Source organism: Magnolia sinica, chromosome 5, assembly GCF_029962835.1.
Source record: "Magnolia sinica isolate HGM2019 chromosome 5, MsV1, whole genome shotgun sequence".
Lineage (NCBI taxonomy): Eukaryota > Viridiplantae > Streptophyta > Magnoliopsida > Magnoliales > Magnoliaceae > Magnolia > Magnolia sinica.
Window position 1 is genome coordinate 51,696,165 of NC_080577.1, and position 16,269 is coordinate 51,712,433.

General features: G+C 38.5%; 1 protein-coding gene across 2 annotated transcripts; it reads right to left on the minus strand.

Moving 5' to 3' along the window:
• Positions 1 to 3,490: 3,490 nt before the first annotated feature.
• Positions 3,491 to 9,743, minus strand: LOC131246041 (protein ASYMMETRIC LEAVES 2). 2 transcript variants are annotated; one of them, XM_058245908.1, is made up of 3 exons: positions 9,176 to 9,740; positions 7,272 to 8,024; positions 3,491 to 3,805 (listed from the first exon to the last, which is right to left on the minus strand). In XM_058245908.1, exon 2 carries the CDS (start codon positions 7,920 to 7,922, stop codon positions 7,317 to 7,319), a length of 606 nt encoding a protein of 201 aa, XP_058101891.1. In that variant the 5' UTR covers positions 7,923 to 8,024; positions 9,176 to 9,740; the 3' UTR covers positions 3,491 to 3,805; positions 7,272 to 7,316. The 2 variants fall into 2 exon arrangements, with proteins under 2 accessions (XP_058101891.1, XP_058101892.1); XM_058245909.1 differs by lacking the exon at positions 3,491 to 3,805 and adding an exon at positions 6,312 to 6,648 and having other exon boundaries at positions 9,176 to 9,743.
• Positions 9,744 to 16,269: the final 6,526 nt, after the last annotated feature.

Genomic DNA, 16,269 nt, shown 5'->3' on the forward strand with positions numbered 1-16,269 from the left:
TACCATCTCATTATAGAGCATGAGACAAAAAAATGTAGTAGATCAAAAGCTCAAGTGGACCACCCCACAAGAAATGGGGGTTAGTGATGTCCACTATTCAAAATTGAAACCTTCGTGGGGGCCCATAAGAATGTGTATCTATCATTCTACCCGTTCATAATATCACACTAACATGTATGAAGGGTATACATAAATATCGGCTTGATTCGAAACTTCCGTGGGCCCCAAGAAGTTTTCAATGATTAGCATTCAATTCCCACAATTTTCTTTGGTGTGGTCCACTTGAGCTTCAAATCTGCTTCATTTTTTTTAGCTCATGCTCTAAAATGAGCTAATAGAATAGATGGACAATTTGGATAAGATACAAACATCATGGTGGGCCTCACAATTTTTATATGTGAGGATTGTAATAATTCAATTATCTAAAATTGGAAGCTTTTCAAACAAGCTCACGGTAACATCAACCTTTGGACGGATGCTGCGATTACATAAGTAAATAATCACGGTCTATTTACTTGTAATTACATACCTAAATGAGAAAGCAAACACCAGTTGAGGTGGCCATTATGGAAATAAGTGGAATAATAATTATATTAATCAATGAAATAACTTTTTCAAAATCCTTCAGGAAAGCTTTTTAAATAAAATTTTCATAAAATTCTATAGAAAATAAAAATGAGAGGAGGACATGTAGAAAAGTTTTCAACATTTTCTATGAAAAAAAAAAAAAGAAAAGAAAAAAAAAAGTTATATTCTTGAAGTGGAGATGGAAAACGGGAACTATCTCTAAAAAGATGGGAGATAATATATTGAGCGCACCGTTGTTTAGCGAGTCGGACGTGCATAGAAGTCAGTGCTTGAAAATTTCTCAAACATGACACAGGATCCTAGTAGTCCAGTTCGCCAGACTTCCGATATGACTACTCCCGATATGACTACGCGCGCATGACAAGCACCTTTTCATGTACAAGGGCATTTTTGTCTTTTACTCTTCCATCCTTTCGTATCAGAATAGCCGATAGGGTGGTTGGACTCTATGATGCTCGAACATGCTGCCCCCACCAGACGATCATCCAAGCCGTTCAAGTCAACGCTCCCGATAAATGTGCCACTGATAAAACATCGTCGTCATCATCATCATTCCCAGGCATGTCTCAAAATCTGGAATGTCGTTTTACCTTACTTTTGTATAGAACCCTTGTGATCTCTCTCATACAAATACAAGGCATGGATCATCACGTGCTGGGCCCACATAGCCGCCTCTCGAAGTTTGGATGATTTCGACTGTGCCCGCTACATGATCACGTGCGTTAAGTAGCTCAATTTAAAGCATCCGTAGATTAGGACCAATGCTACATAGGTCTCACATACAACCATTTTTCATCCCTTCGATTTCGGTTTTCCAATTTCATTAGCGTCGTCACATGTGAGCTCTTCACTTTTTCTAACCATACATTCTATGGACAGTGATAGTACACTTAATAACATTCTTTCAGGGACGGATGGGAATTGCCTGTGCCCCTAACCATCCATTTGTTTTGTGGAACCCACCATCCATTAGTTTTTCTAGTTCATGTTCGAACGTGACTAAAAAATGAGAGAGATTCAGAACTCTTAAATGGGGTAAGCCACAAAAAGACAGTAGGGACATAACCTTTATGGACCAAGTGTTGAATGAGGCTAATGTTAGCATTTTCAGTTTAGTTGACAAAACCTCATGAACGGTTTGGATGGCACATAAATATTATGGTGAGCCCCATTGGGTGTTTCCATCCTCACTCTTTCCTGTCATATGGCTCCTTTCAGTTTTGTGCCTCAGGCATTTTTCAAATCATACGGTAGTATGAGCTGAAAGAAAAAAAAAAAACTGAAGGGAACAGATGTCACACAGACTGCAGTGGCCCTCACATGGCTGCAGGAGGTACAAGCAATTCCCATCTTCCTATTAGTGTGATTCTGGGGGCATAACCATCAACAGCCAGCCCCACAAAAGTGAATGGCTTGTAACTCGGCAAAAGCAACAATATCCTTTGGCTGACCAGGTGATTTCCGTATACTTAAGGAGCACCGGTTCTTCCTCTTCCAATGCAAGCAAGCAACCAACGTGCATGCCGGCACCAAGGAGTATATGCCATGGATGTATGCATGCATGCATACAATGGATGACAGGGCATGCATTTAAGGATATAGCCATCATTACACAGGTACGTCATCATTATCATGGCATGCTATTTGACTATGTCTGAATGAACAGTAAGTGTCTTTTCTTTTCTTTTTTTTTTCTTTTTTTTTCTTGTTTTTTTTTATAATTTTTTTTTTTTTTTTTTTTTCAACGATCTCCCCCAGTGCCTTGGTTATGATTTTGCATGTAATAAATGGGCTTCCTGCAACGGCCTTTCATGCCTTTTGATTTAACGGGGGTTTGGAGGAGAGGATTTTGGGGTCCAGGGCCAGTGCCAGGCATTTATTTTCCCAGGGAAAGAAGACCTTTCATACCCTCCCTGTCTTGAAATATTGTCTTCTCTTCTGTTTTGGAAATACCTTTTGCTTTGCAGAAGTGCAATAAATTTACAAATAGTAGGGCGATGAATTGCATGGATAGAGGAGTTCAAATAAAACCCTAATTTTCATAGTGTGAATGTTTACATCTACATCAGCATAAAAAGGCATACACCCATTTGTCATTTGGGAATGAAAATGATACAAAATGAAAATTGGGAGGGTACATCTACCGATAAAAAGTGAAGGTTGTATGGGAATCTAAAGAAAACGAGCTTGTATGGGAGTTGAAAGAAAACCCTAACTTTATAGTGAGAATGCTTATACATAAACTGGCATACACATTTGCAATTTGGGAAAGAAAATAGTACAAAATAGTTTTTTAGTTAGTAAAATGGAGAATTTGTGGGTGTCATGGAAAATGGAAATGTGGGGTTGCAAATTCAATATGTCGCGGGTTCGAAACAGTGATTCTTCAAAACACAAAGGGTCCATCTCTCTCTCCCTCTCCCCCTCCCAATCCGTGACGTGATTACAAGATACTGAGGATGGAATATCAGTAATTTGTTACTATTACTCAAATTTGGATTAAGAAACATATTCTACAATTTGAAAGAGGCAAATTTTCTAAGTTATTGCTAATGAAGATAGATGGGGTTTCATGCTAGCTAGATCAGCAATAGGCACCTGTCCCATAAATCTAACATGTTGCATGTGGGGTCAGTAAGCTAGACCGTCCATTCACAAGCCCTACCTTTCGACGGCCCACAATTGAAAATTACACTGAATGGCTAGCCCACTGCAGGCACACAACAGCCGCCTTAATTTGAATAATGAAAATGAGAACGTGCGTGAAAAATCACACAATTAGGATCACCACTAGGTCCAATTATCAGCCATTAATGGACACGATCGACATGATAGACTTAATAGAGACGGTCTAGAACTGCTGCCCAACCTTGAATGTGTTGATCATTAGCTGACAGACACCTAGAAGATAAACGTCTTATTAAGTGTAAGGGAAAATGGATAAGAAGCCTTGAAAGTCAAGTGGGTAAGCAACACGAGTCCAACTGACCCACAGTGCAATTTAGAAGGACCCACACAGCTATAAAACAAGCATTTCTTGCCATGAGCTACAATGCACACTAGAAAATACAAAATGTCTATAGAATAATAAAAGGCTACACTAATTAGAAACAATAAAATGGAAATAAAATTCTATCTTGTTTTCACTTTCATGATTTGAACAAAATCGAGCTTTCTCTCGCTTTTTATCCGTTGGAAAAACTCCATCCTCCTAATCCTGCATTGCCAAAAAAATACAAGTGATTAAAATGGAATTATGCAAAGAGGAATTGTAAAGTCCCGATTGCACCACCAAGGAATAGTCTCCTGATGCGCCTGTTCGTTCATGTAGGGCATATGATGCCGAGATCCAAACCATGTATATCAAGAAACAAAGGAACTTCCAAGATGGGACGATCCTATCCGTTGGGCCGGTAGATAACACAATAACGGTGAAATCCTCGAATTTGAAAAGTTTTTGGGTCATTATCGGTCTTTCCATGGTGGGGCCATCATATCAATGGCAGGAAACTTAATGGTTTTCAGTTTTGTAAAAGTGTGTCCCACTAAAAATCTCTCAAACGGGAGGATCCAACGCGTATCTGGACCATCCAGAATGGGATATTCATATCAATGATATGGATAAACAGGATCATGGGTCCCAGTTTAAGGCACTCGCAGAAAAGATATCCTAAGGTTAGGATTTCTAGTATACCTCTTTTGGTAAAAACATCCACTGGAAGAAGATTACGACGTTTGAACTTTGAATACCAGAAGCTTAAGGGTTTTTGCTAATGTACGCTGGATAGCACAAAAGCGCCCTCATATGATGTTTATAATCAAACCCCAAAAAGAATTGAAAGGCCCATCAATATGCACTGTACCTTTTTCTTGCATTTAGTGTGCAATCATTTGTAACATTTGAAAAAACCCTAATTTTGGAGCCTCACTGTCGTTCAAGGCAATAAAACCCTAACCCTAGTTCCTCAGCTTTCCCAACATTCTCTAAATGGACCAACAAATCTAAGACAGATTTCCCATCATAACAACGATGGTTGCTAGTCCCACACATACCACCACACTCCAAAACGCAATCTTGTATGCCAACTTTGGAACTCTCCACACACGACTTTACAGGCACTACACGCGCCAGCTTGGAGTTTGTGTAGGACACCCTAGCAGTCCGTAAGGTGGGCCTGGCCATGAAAATGGCCATACCTTAAATGTGAGTTTAATGTGGACCATTCACGAGTTTTCTTCATTTTTCTCTTGTAAATCGTCCATTATCTTTCGAGATGGGGACCACCTTATGCACTGACTCAGATATCCCACACGCATGGGATGTTGGCACGTGTTCTTCGAAAGGAGGGTGTGGATAGGTCGCGTGTATGGGTTGCAAAAGTCTTTAACAAGACTGCAAAAGCATAGTGTAAATAGCCACGAAGAAATGATGAGAAGATCTCCAAACGCATTAGAAATATCTACCTGAGCTTTTCAAGAAGGGGAAAAAAAACTGTGAAAAAACCAAATGCAAAGAACATCACTTAGGGCCCGTTTGGCCGGGTGGATTGGAAGGGATCGAATGGTATTAGGGTGGATGGCATGGATTTCTCGGTAATGATGGTGTTGTCAGTGGATTGTCTTGAGATCCATGGGATTGCTATATACCTGATTGCTATATCCAGTCTGTTTGGCACGCCCGGCCAATCCTGGGATTAAACGTTCCCATCCCTTCCAATCCCTCAAACCAAACACGCCCCCAGCAAATTTGAACGGATTAGGGTGGATTGGATGGGATTTAAAGGTAATGATGGTGTTGTCAGTGGATTGTCTTAAGATCCATGGGATTGGGATCAGATCGTTTGGCACGTCCGGCCAATCCCGGGATTTAACTTACAATCCCTTCCAATACCAGCAAGTCCCTTCCAATCCGACCGGCCAAACGGGTAAGGTAAATGGACTGATTCTTTGTATTTTCAATCAAAATCAAAAGTACTTTCCGTGTATTTCATTTATTTTTGTAATATCTTCTGTTTTAGACTACTAGAGCCCTGCCCATCCACACGTGCAAATATGGTACTCCTGTTCTTCATCAGATCTCTCCATCAGGTGGGCGACACTTTTTATATCTTCTGGCCTGAAAGTCAGGCCATTTCACACTTCTGGTGGGCCGGAGCATTCCAGACCAAAATGGAAAGCCAGAAAAAGAAATCATTTTAATAGTCGGTTTACTTTGCACATTGCAGCCCACCTAAGGAGCGAAACAGCATGGTTTTAAGGGCAGAAGATCACAGCATTGTTTCCAAACAGATGGAAAGCCCGGAACTTGCACATATGTTCCTTATATGCATATCTGTGCCTGTGTGTGGATGGGCAAGGCCCCACATGCGTCACAAAACATCTAAAAAGTACTTTATAAGATTTATTTTATATATATATATATATATATATATATATATATATATATATATATATATATATATATATATATATATATATATATATATTTGCCATTTATGAATTTTCATAAAATTTCAAATTTCCTATAAATTCTTCTCACCTATCAATTAAAAAAAATTTCTGTAAATTAAGAGTACACTTCTCTATCTTAAAATTTTAGTAAAAATATCAAATTCTGTTATGTACTTGTCTCTATTATCATAAATTTCACTTACATTTTCTTCTTTTTATAATGTTTCACCATATTTTCTAGAACATTTCATGAATATGATACTTGGAGTCCATTGTTTTATAATTTATATCTTTTACGTGTGTGAGTGTGAGATCTCTACAGCTAAACTTCTAATGAAATTAATGCTGATAGCGCATTCGTAGCATTTCTTTTGAAAGCATAAGCTGGAAGTTTATGAAAACAAGTTAGGGCAAGACAATATCTTATAATATGTTGTATTAAATAGAGTAATTTCTCCACAATTGATTTACAAAGATAATGAATCGAGGCCGATTCACGACAACTGCTGTAGATGATAGTTCCGTCCACTTACCTGCGTGTGGGGCCCAACCTGTGGTGTGTGCATGTCATCAAATCTGTCGAGTAGGGGCTGCTCTAAAATAACACAACTGGATTTGGAAAAAAAAACAGGGTAATCAAGTCATTAGGTAGTCCCAACCATAGAAAACAATGGGCAACCATCCAAAAACTACACGGCCCATTAGGTAATTTCATGGGCCTGATTTTTGGGATTTCCAATTTTCATTATGGGGTGAACATGGGGAGCGGGTTGGTTTGCATATGCACACCACGGTGGGTGTGCCCCGATTTGCAATTTAAATAATGAGTAAAATATTATAAATTTAAATATCTTTTAAAAATATCCCCCAAAAAAAAAAAGTTCTAACAATTATTTTTCAGTATGATATTCCGAATGCTTTTATTTATTTATGTTTGTCTCTAATGAATTTCCTATACCTTGAATGGAAAATCAATATTATATCTTTCTTTTAAAAAAAAATATATATTTGGACTGCAAGTCTCATTTTCGAATGAAGAGGATTTTTATTTTTATTTTTATTTTTTTAATGTCCCGTGTACTTACTACAAAATTGCATATATTGTTTCTATGTGAAACCCTATTTCAGTTTTGTGGTGTTTTTCTGTTATAAGGTTTCATCGTTTCTACACCATGAATTCTTCCACAAAATCTAAATTCGTAAAGGAAATGAAATCTTCAATAGAAGTATACCTGTGATGAAGTTAAGCTGAGTATAAGATCCATTCATCACTAGTCCTAAGAGGGCCCGATGGTCCGGCGTTCATCGCCACCAGCCCGTGGCTGAGGGAACTGACCCAACGGCCCGATGCTCGCAGACACGTTCATGGCCAGAAGGCTCGCATCATATGCACCATTAACGCCCAGCCTTGCCATCTCCGAGTCATAATTCCGCATCATCATCTGCTGCTCCCGAGCAAAGAACTGGTCACGGCCGAGCCCAATACCCATCTGGGTATTGGCAGCAGCGGCGGCGGCAATAAGGCCATGCCCTGCGATGCCAACGTTCTGGTACTTGGACAGCTCTGATTTCGCGCAACTGAGGTCCATTTGCAGCTGCCTCAGCTGGTGCTGCAGCAGGGAGATGACACCAACGCAGCCATAAACAGGGTCGCGAAGGCGCATGTCAGCCTCATACGCGAGTGAATTCACAGCATCCTCACGCTGGTGTGGGTGGAGCTCGTTGAGGAGCTTGGTAACATTGCTGGCACCGAACACCTTGTGTACATTGGCAAATTTCTGGGGCTGGTCCGGTGGGAAGTAGGGTGCAAATACGCACTCTGGGATGCACTTGCGGCGGAGGAACTTGCAAGCAGCGCAAGGTGAATTCGACGACGACGCCATTCGCTTGTGGCAGAGAGAAATTACTTGCGGAATAGAAGGGTTTCGTTTTTCTTCTGGGTTTTGTTTGAATTGGTGGGCCAGAGGGGTGCAGTGCAGTTCCAACTGCAAGAGGAAAATATGATGATATTCAGGGATCTTTATCTTTTTCTCTCTACCATGAGAAAAGAAATTTCAGGAAGTGGCAGAGTCGTAATTTTTATAGACGAGGTGGGCCTTTTACTGGGTGTTGTGTAGATTCATCCAGTAAATACGATGACGAACACTTGAAATTCGGTTTTTCTCCAGAGGCATAAGAGATTATAAAAAAAGTGGCAAACACGTAAAACTTTCAAAGTGTGTGAGATTATTATTATTATTATTATTTGTGTGTGTGTGTGTGTGGGTGTGGTCTTGTGAAAAGGATGTATGAAATGCAAACTTAAAATCGCTGACGAGGTAGAAATGTAATATCTTGTAAAAACGTGTGCTTTTAATTTTCATTTCTAGGGTTTTTTTTTTTTTTTTTGTAGAGAGAGATGTATGGATATGTATACGTAACGCTAGCAAGAACAAGAAGACACCTCGGCAGTGGAATGATGGTTATTTTTACAAAGGATATGGACTTTTCTAATGTCATTGTTATTTTACGTGGTAGAGAGAAGTGATATATTCCTAAGGATTGAAGAAAAATCGATGGAGATTATAATGGCAGAGAAGGAGAAGCTGAAGGCGGTGGCAGAGGCGTAATTTTTGTTAAAAGATATGGCATTTTATATACATTTCATGGGGAAAAAAAGGAGAATAAAAGGACATAATCCATGAAGAGAAGAGATTGCGTACCTGTGAAAGAGAGAGAGAGTTCGAGTGTTGGACAACAACGACAGCGGGCAACTATAGCGGCTGCAATGGCAACGTCGTAATTTCTGAGAAACAGGTGGGCCTTTTACTTTCCTCTCTATCTATTTCGAACGATGATTAGGAAAAATAAAGAAAGAATGAGTTGTAAATTAAAGAGAGAGAGAGAGAGAGAGAGAGAGAGAGAGAGAGAGAAACGGACAATACGGGAAACAAGAAAAGATCCGACGGATCTGAACGGATTTTTAACAAAGTAAAACGAATTTGAAGTTGAGATCCGTCCGAGATCTGAATGACAAATCCACTTCCGGAAATGTCACCGGAGAAGTCAGTTTCCGACAACGACTTCCACTGGGTGGGAGAGAGAGAGAGAGAGAGAGAGAGAGAGAGAGACGAGATTGAGTTAGCGAGAATATTACCGCTGGGTTTGAATCGGATCTCGTGAAATCAGCCTCCCTTTCTACGAGGAATCGCGTTCCCAAGAGCAGATCTTCGTTTCTCTATTCGATTAAAGAAATCGAAGAGAAATGCTGCCTAAAAAGGAGAAAAAGGAAGCGATCCGAGAAGGGTTTTATCTCGTCTTCTCTTCTCGATTTCTACATTCGCCTTTTTCTATTCTCTCTTTTTCTCTTTTTTTAATAGCTTTTGGACGATCTTCGATTGCAAACGACTTTCACCTTTATCTCTGAGAGAGGGACTTCTGCTTTTTCAATCTCTTTCGTTTTCTTCTGACACTTTCTTCGCGATTTCCCTTTCACGCAGGTTCTCCCCGTTTGAGAGAGAGAGAGAGAGAGATATTATCAGAGAACGAGCATGGAAAGATGGTGGAGAGATTAACGGCGAGAAATATGAGAGAGCGAGAGTGAGAGAGGAATGAAATCCGGCAGCTACCCGTCGGATATATGACGTGGCAAGCGATGAATATGGAGGGAAATTCCCGCATGGGAGTCGCGAAAGGCAACACGTGTGTATCACATGAGCATGTCGTGACATGACTGCCCCTCTCTCATAATAATAAAAATTTCCAACCCTACTTGCGCCAGCCTATGCTCCTTTGGCTCACGTGTGTGCGGTCTAGGACGTTCATCAAACTCCCTACCTTACGGAAACGGATTGGCTACTCCACCTGCCACCAGCCAATGGCTGGTGGTCGGTGCTCCGTGGGCTCCACCATGATGTATGTGTTTCATCCATGCGGTCCATCTATTTTTCTAGATAATTTTATGATAGTAAACCAAAAATTAGATATATCCCAATCTCAAGTGGACCACATTATAGGAAACAGTGTTAAATGAGTTTCGTCCATTAAAAAATTTTTGGGGCCCATAAAAGTTTTGGATCAAGCTGATATTTATTTATTTTCCCTTCATCTGGGTCTGTATGACCTAGTCAACAGATTGGATGTCAAATAAACAGTACACTGGGCCTTCGGATCATTTGAATGGTGGATATCCAATCAATATATATATATATTTTTTCCTGTGGTGTGGTCCAAATGAGATTTATATCCCTCTAATTTTTTAGATAGAGTCCTAAAATTATCTTTAAAAATGGATGAATGGAATGGATGAAACACATACATCATGGTGGGGCCGACATAGCACCGACCACCAGCCACGGGGCTGGTGTCAGGGGGAGTACCCAATCCGTTCCCCTACCTCACGTGTGTATTCTCTCTGCCCTAGAAATTAGGCTGCTCTAATCATTAGGGATTTGTGGGTATATTTTAAGTTGAACGTGGACCGTGAATAATCTTAACCGTTAATTTTCTTACATGAATGTCCATGGGGGCAGGGACCCATGGTTGGTCCACCTGATTACCGTTCTAGATGTCTCGCACGGTTATACACGTGTCTGACAGCAGAGTTTAGCACTATCCACCCGTGCGACCCTAGCAGGCTCGGAATAAATATTATTTAAAGCTATTTATAACATGACGAGGGATTTTCCCTTTGAACCATTCGTTTCAAAGGAACGCACGAAAAGAACAATCAAGAGCTCCAGAGCCGACATTTACACTTGGGAGATGATACAGTAGAGCGCGAAGAACCGAAACACGGCACAACTATCTTTCAAAGAGTACACGTGGCAGCGTATTTCATCGATCGGGTCCATCCAGCTACTCCTCCCTAGTATGGATGGCTTACGTGACATGCATCACGTTTCTTCCATTTAACCGACTATCTCACCACAGACCATTTTCATCTCCTATCATTACAAATCGATGGATCGGATCCTTTAGTAGATAAGGCCCATTGGATATGGATGGACCAAATTGATAAATAATTGAGCACCTTTCCATGTGTATCATGGAAGAAGGGTTCTACCATTCTTCGGTAGCGGATTGCCCACCCAGTAACTTGGTACGCTAACCGTACTGAGTAAACTCTGTGGGGCCCACCGTGATTTATGTCTTTTATCCACGTCGTCCATCCATTTTACCATATAATTTCGAGCATAAGCTCAATATTGAAGCATATCCAAAGCTCAAGTGGACCCCAATATAAGAAACAATGTGAATTGAACGCTGACCGTTGAAAACTTTTCGGGGTCACGTAAATTTTGGATCAACCTGATATTTGTGTTTTCACTTCATCAAGTGTTATCTTATGAACAGGTCCACTGACAAATAAACGTAACTGTGGGCCCTAGGAAGGTTTCAACGGTAGACATCATTATTCCCACTGTTTCTTGTGGTGTGGTCCACTTCTGCTTTGGATATGATTCAAGTTTAGGATTATAGACTACAATGATATGGAAAAAAGGATGGACGGGGTGGATAAGGCACATACATTTTCACAGTGAGCTTCACAGAAGTTTACTCACTAGAACGTAAGCATACCCAGTTAGTACGCGATCCTCTTCCCCATTCTTCAGGATCTCACTTATCTATCTTCCTACGGACGCGGATTGGTTACTTACGTACTGAGTAATCTTTTTGGCGCCCACTTTGATCTGATCTATGTGTCTCATCCACGCCGTCCATCCATTTTTCCGGCTCATAATTCTAAAATTAAAACATATCTAAAGCACAAGTAGACCACATCTCATAATACAGTAGGAATTGGATGCCTACCATTGAATAATTATAGGGTCATAGAACCTTTGAATTAAGCTGATATTTTGTGTTTTACCATCCATGTTTGTGTGACCTTATAAACTGGTTGTATGAAAAATAAACATAACTGTGGGCCTTAGGAAGGTTTTAAAAGTGGGACAGCATAACTGTGGGCCTTAGGAAGGTCTTAACAGTGGGACGTCATTATCTCCACAGTTTTCTGTGGTGTGGTCCATCAATAGATGAGCTGGTGTAATAGATGGACGGTGTTGATGACAAATCTAGACGACTCCCCGCTCCGACTCGCGAACTTCGAATTGCTTCAGCCTCTTGGACCTGCACACTTGCAATGAGCAAAGGAGACCCTGGTCTAAGCAGAGGATCCTCCGATGCCTAAGTCAGGTCAAGGGAATCTGGGTCTAAATTGAAGAGTAGAGGGAGAGTACAAGATGTTGCGTACTTGTAACAATGGAGTTTTCCTTGTATTTATACTTGACCATCGGACGGACTGGGTCCGTTAATCTCGACACAATTCGCTCATACTAAAAAAAAAGCCACTTTTACCGATGAAAATTTTCGTCGCTAAAAGTCGATTTTTCGTAGGTAAAAAGTTTTACCGATGAAAATGTTCGTTGGTAAAAGTCCGAGGGTAAAGGTTTTTACCGACGAAAAATTATTTCGTCGGCAAAGGTATGACTTTTATCAACGAATTTTTTCGTTGGTAAAAAATTAAAAAAAAACTTTTCCCGACATTTTTTTTGTAGTTAAAAATATTACAAAATTTTTACCAATAAATTTTTTCGTCGAAAAAAATAAGTAAAAAACTTTTACCTATGAAAAAATATTTACAAAACTTTTACCTACAAATATTTTCGTCAGTAAAAAATCAATTAAAAACTTTTACCGGTGAATTTTTTCGTAAGTAAAAATATTAAAAAACTTTTACCAACATATTGTTTCGTCGGAAAAAAATAAGTAAAAAACTTTTACCTACGGAAATTTTCGTAAGTAAAAATATTTACAAAAAATAAGTAAAAAACGATTTTTTAAAAATATTTCACGATACTTTTACCTATGAAAATTTTCATAGGTAAAAAATTTGGATGATTCTTTTACCTACGAAATATTTCGTAGGTAAAAGTCTCTCTCTCTCTCTCTCTCTCTCTCTGTTTTTTTTTTCCAATATTCTAGCTCAAAATTCCTAATATACACCTGTCACAATATATTTTATCATATTCTTCCTGGTATACACCTGTTATATAATATATTTCATCATATTCACATTCGCATCCATCTAAACCCAAACTACGTAAATTCATCCAAACATAAACTACATGCATCCAAACATAAACTACATCCATCTAAACCCAAACTACGTAAATTCATCCAAACATAAACTACATTCATCCAAACGTAAACTACATCCATCTAAACACAAACAATCTTATCCATATCACATTCATCCACGCATAAATACATATAAGTTTAACATCATAAATAAAAATAGAAAAAGTAATTCATAGCCTATTTCCTGGTGGGGCTCACAAAATTCAGTGTGGTGAACACATCGCCGACTGTGCACACACACCTAGGTCCTTACTCATGCCTTCATGGTAGATTCAAAATAGTTTCAATACAAGGTCACGAGTTCAAGTACCTATTGTGGCTGTAAGCGACTCTGGTGTGTGAGTGTGTGTTAAAAGAAAAAGAAAGAAAGAAAGAAAATGCTGATTTATCTTTTCGGGTTGAGCCTAATGGTACTTAGTGATTTCTCATCAGGTAGAAATTATTATTAGTTGTTTTTAGAAAGGTGAGATTAGGCCACTTATAATTATATTAATATGATAAAATGTTGTATGTGAGCAGACACTACGAAATAAACAATCTTATGGGAAAAAAATAAATGAAAAGAGAGAAAATATAAGAGAGGCGATCCTTATCTCCTTTGATGGATTCAAGCTGCATGTGCCCTACCCAACTTCCTATAAGGAGAAGTTATATAGTTCTTGGAATAATGTTGGTGACAAATCTACCTTGTCTATTAATATTATCATAATGTGTTAGGACATGACTCCAAAATTGAGATAAATCCAAATCTCAAATAATCTATGCTATAAGAGATAATGGAGATGGAAATAGATGCATTGTGCTGCTTGAGTTTGAGTATGCTTGCCAAAAAGTAAGATTTTCTTGTTTGTTGCCATGTGATTGGGCTACATTATTACATCAATCTGGTTCGGGTTCGGGATCGGGTTTAGGTTTGGGTTTTCAAGTTTAGGTTTAGGTTTAGGTTAGGGAGTTGAGATTAGGATTAGGTGTAGGTTTAAGTTTAGTGATTTGAGAATACATTTAGGTTTTAGGTTTAGGTTTAGGTTTTAGGTTAAAGGTTTCGGTTTAAGTTATGTTATAAGTTAAGGTTTAGGGAATTGAGAATAGGTTAAGGTTTAGGTTTAGGAAATCGGGTTCGGGTTCGGGTTTAGGTTTGGGTTTTCAAGTTTAGGTTTAGGTTAAGGAGTTGAGATTAGGATTAGGTGTAGGTTTAGGTTTAGGGATCTAAGAATACATTTAGGTTTTAGGTTTGGGTTTAGGTTTTAGGTTTATGTTAAGATTATAGGTTTAGGTTATAGGTTAATTTAGGTTTAGGTTATAGGTTATAGCTTTAGGGAATTGAGAATAGGTTAAGGCTTCAGTTTAGGAAATCGGGTTCGGGTTCGGGATCAGGTTTAGGTTTGGGTTTTCAAGTTTAGGTTTAGGTTAAGGAGTTGAGATTAGGATTAGGTGTAGGTTTAGGTTTAAGGATTTGAGAATACATTTAGATTTTAGGTTATAGGTTTAGGTTTAGGTTATAAGTGTAGGTTATAGGTTTAGGTTCAGGTTAGGTTATAGGTTAAGGTTTAGGGAATTGAGTTTATGTTATAGGTTATAGGTTATATGTTATAGGTTAAGGTTTATGTTTAGGTTATAGGTTTTGGGATTTGAGAATAGGTTTAGGTTATAAGTATAGGTTTAGGTTAATGTTGTAGGTTATAAGTTTATGTTAATGTTGTAGCTTATAGGTTTAGGGATCTAAGAATACATTTACGTTTTAGGTTTAGCTTTAGGTTTTACGTTTAGGTTAAGGTTACAGGTTTAGGTTTAGGTTTAGGTTTAGGTTATAAGTGTAGGTTATAGGTTTAGGTTTAGGTTAGGTTATAGGTTAAGGTTTAGGGAATTGTGTTTAGGTTATAGGTTATAGGTTTAGGTTTAGGTTTAGGTTATAGGTTTTGGGATTTGAGAATAGGTTTAGGTTAATGTTGTAGGTTATAGGTTTAGGTTATAAGTTTATGTTAATGTTGTAGGTTATAGGTTTAGGTTATAAGTTTATGTTAATGTTGTAGGTTATAGGTTTAGGTTTAGGTTTAGGTTTAGGGATTTGAGAATACATTTAGGTTTTAGGTTTAGGTTTAGGTTAAGGTTACAGGTTTAGGTTATAGGTTTGGGTTTAGGTTATAATTGTAGGTTCTAGGTTTAGGTTTAGGTTAGGTTATAGGTTAAGGTTTAGGGAATTGAGAATAGGTTAAGGTTTAGGTTTAGGAAATCAGGTTCGGGTTCGGGTTCGGGTTTAGGTTTGGGTTTTCAAGTTAAGGAGTTGAGATTAGGATTAGGTATAGGTTTAGGTTTAGGGATTTGAGAATACATTTAGGTTTTAGGTTTAGGTTAAGGTTATAGATTTAGGTTATAGGTTTAGGTTATAGGTTATAGCTTTAGGGAATTGAGAATAAGTTAAGGTTTAGGTTTAGGTTTTGGTTATAGGTTTAGGTTAAGGTTAAGGTTATAGATTTAGGTTTGGGTTTAGGTTATACATTTTTAAGGTTTAGGCTTAGGTTTTAGGTTTAGGTTATAGGTTTAGGTTTAGGTTATAGGTTATAGCTTTAGGTAATTGAGAATAGGTTAAGGTTTAGGTTATAGGTTATAGCTTTAGGTAATTGAGAATAGGTTAAGGTTTAGGTGTAGGATTTTGGGTTCGGGTTTGGGATCGGGTTTAGGTTTGCGTTTAGGTTTTAGGTTATAGGTTAAGGTTTAGGTTATAGGTTAGGTTTAGGTTTAGGTTATAGGTTTAAGTTAAGGTTATAGGTTTAGGTTTGGGTTTAGGTTATAGGTTATAGGTTTAGGGATTTGAGAATACGTTTAGGTTTTAGGTTTAGGATTAGGTTTTAGGTTTAGGTTTAGGTTATAGGTTTAGGTTATAGGTTTAGGTTTAGGTTTAAGTTTAGATTATAGCTTTAGGGAATTGAGAATAGGTTAAGGTTTAGGTTTAGGAAATAGGGTTCGGGATCGGGTTTAGGTTTGGGTTTAGGCTTTAGGTTATAGGTTAAGGTTTAGGTTATAGGTTAAGGTTATAGGTTTAGGTTTGGGTTTAGGTTATAAGTTATAAGTTATAGGTTATAGGTTTAGGCCATAGGTTTAGGTTTAGGC

What these genes read in the sequence shown, in the direction of transcription:
- LOC131246041 (XM_058245908.1), bottom strand. Translation starts at nt 7,922, where the DNA reads ATGGCGTCGTCGTCGAATTCACCTTGCGCTGCTTGCAAGTTCCTCCGC.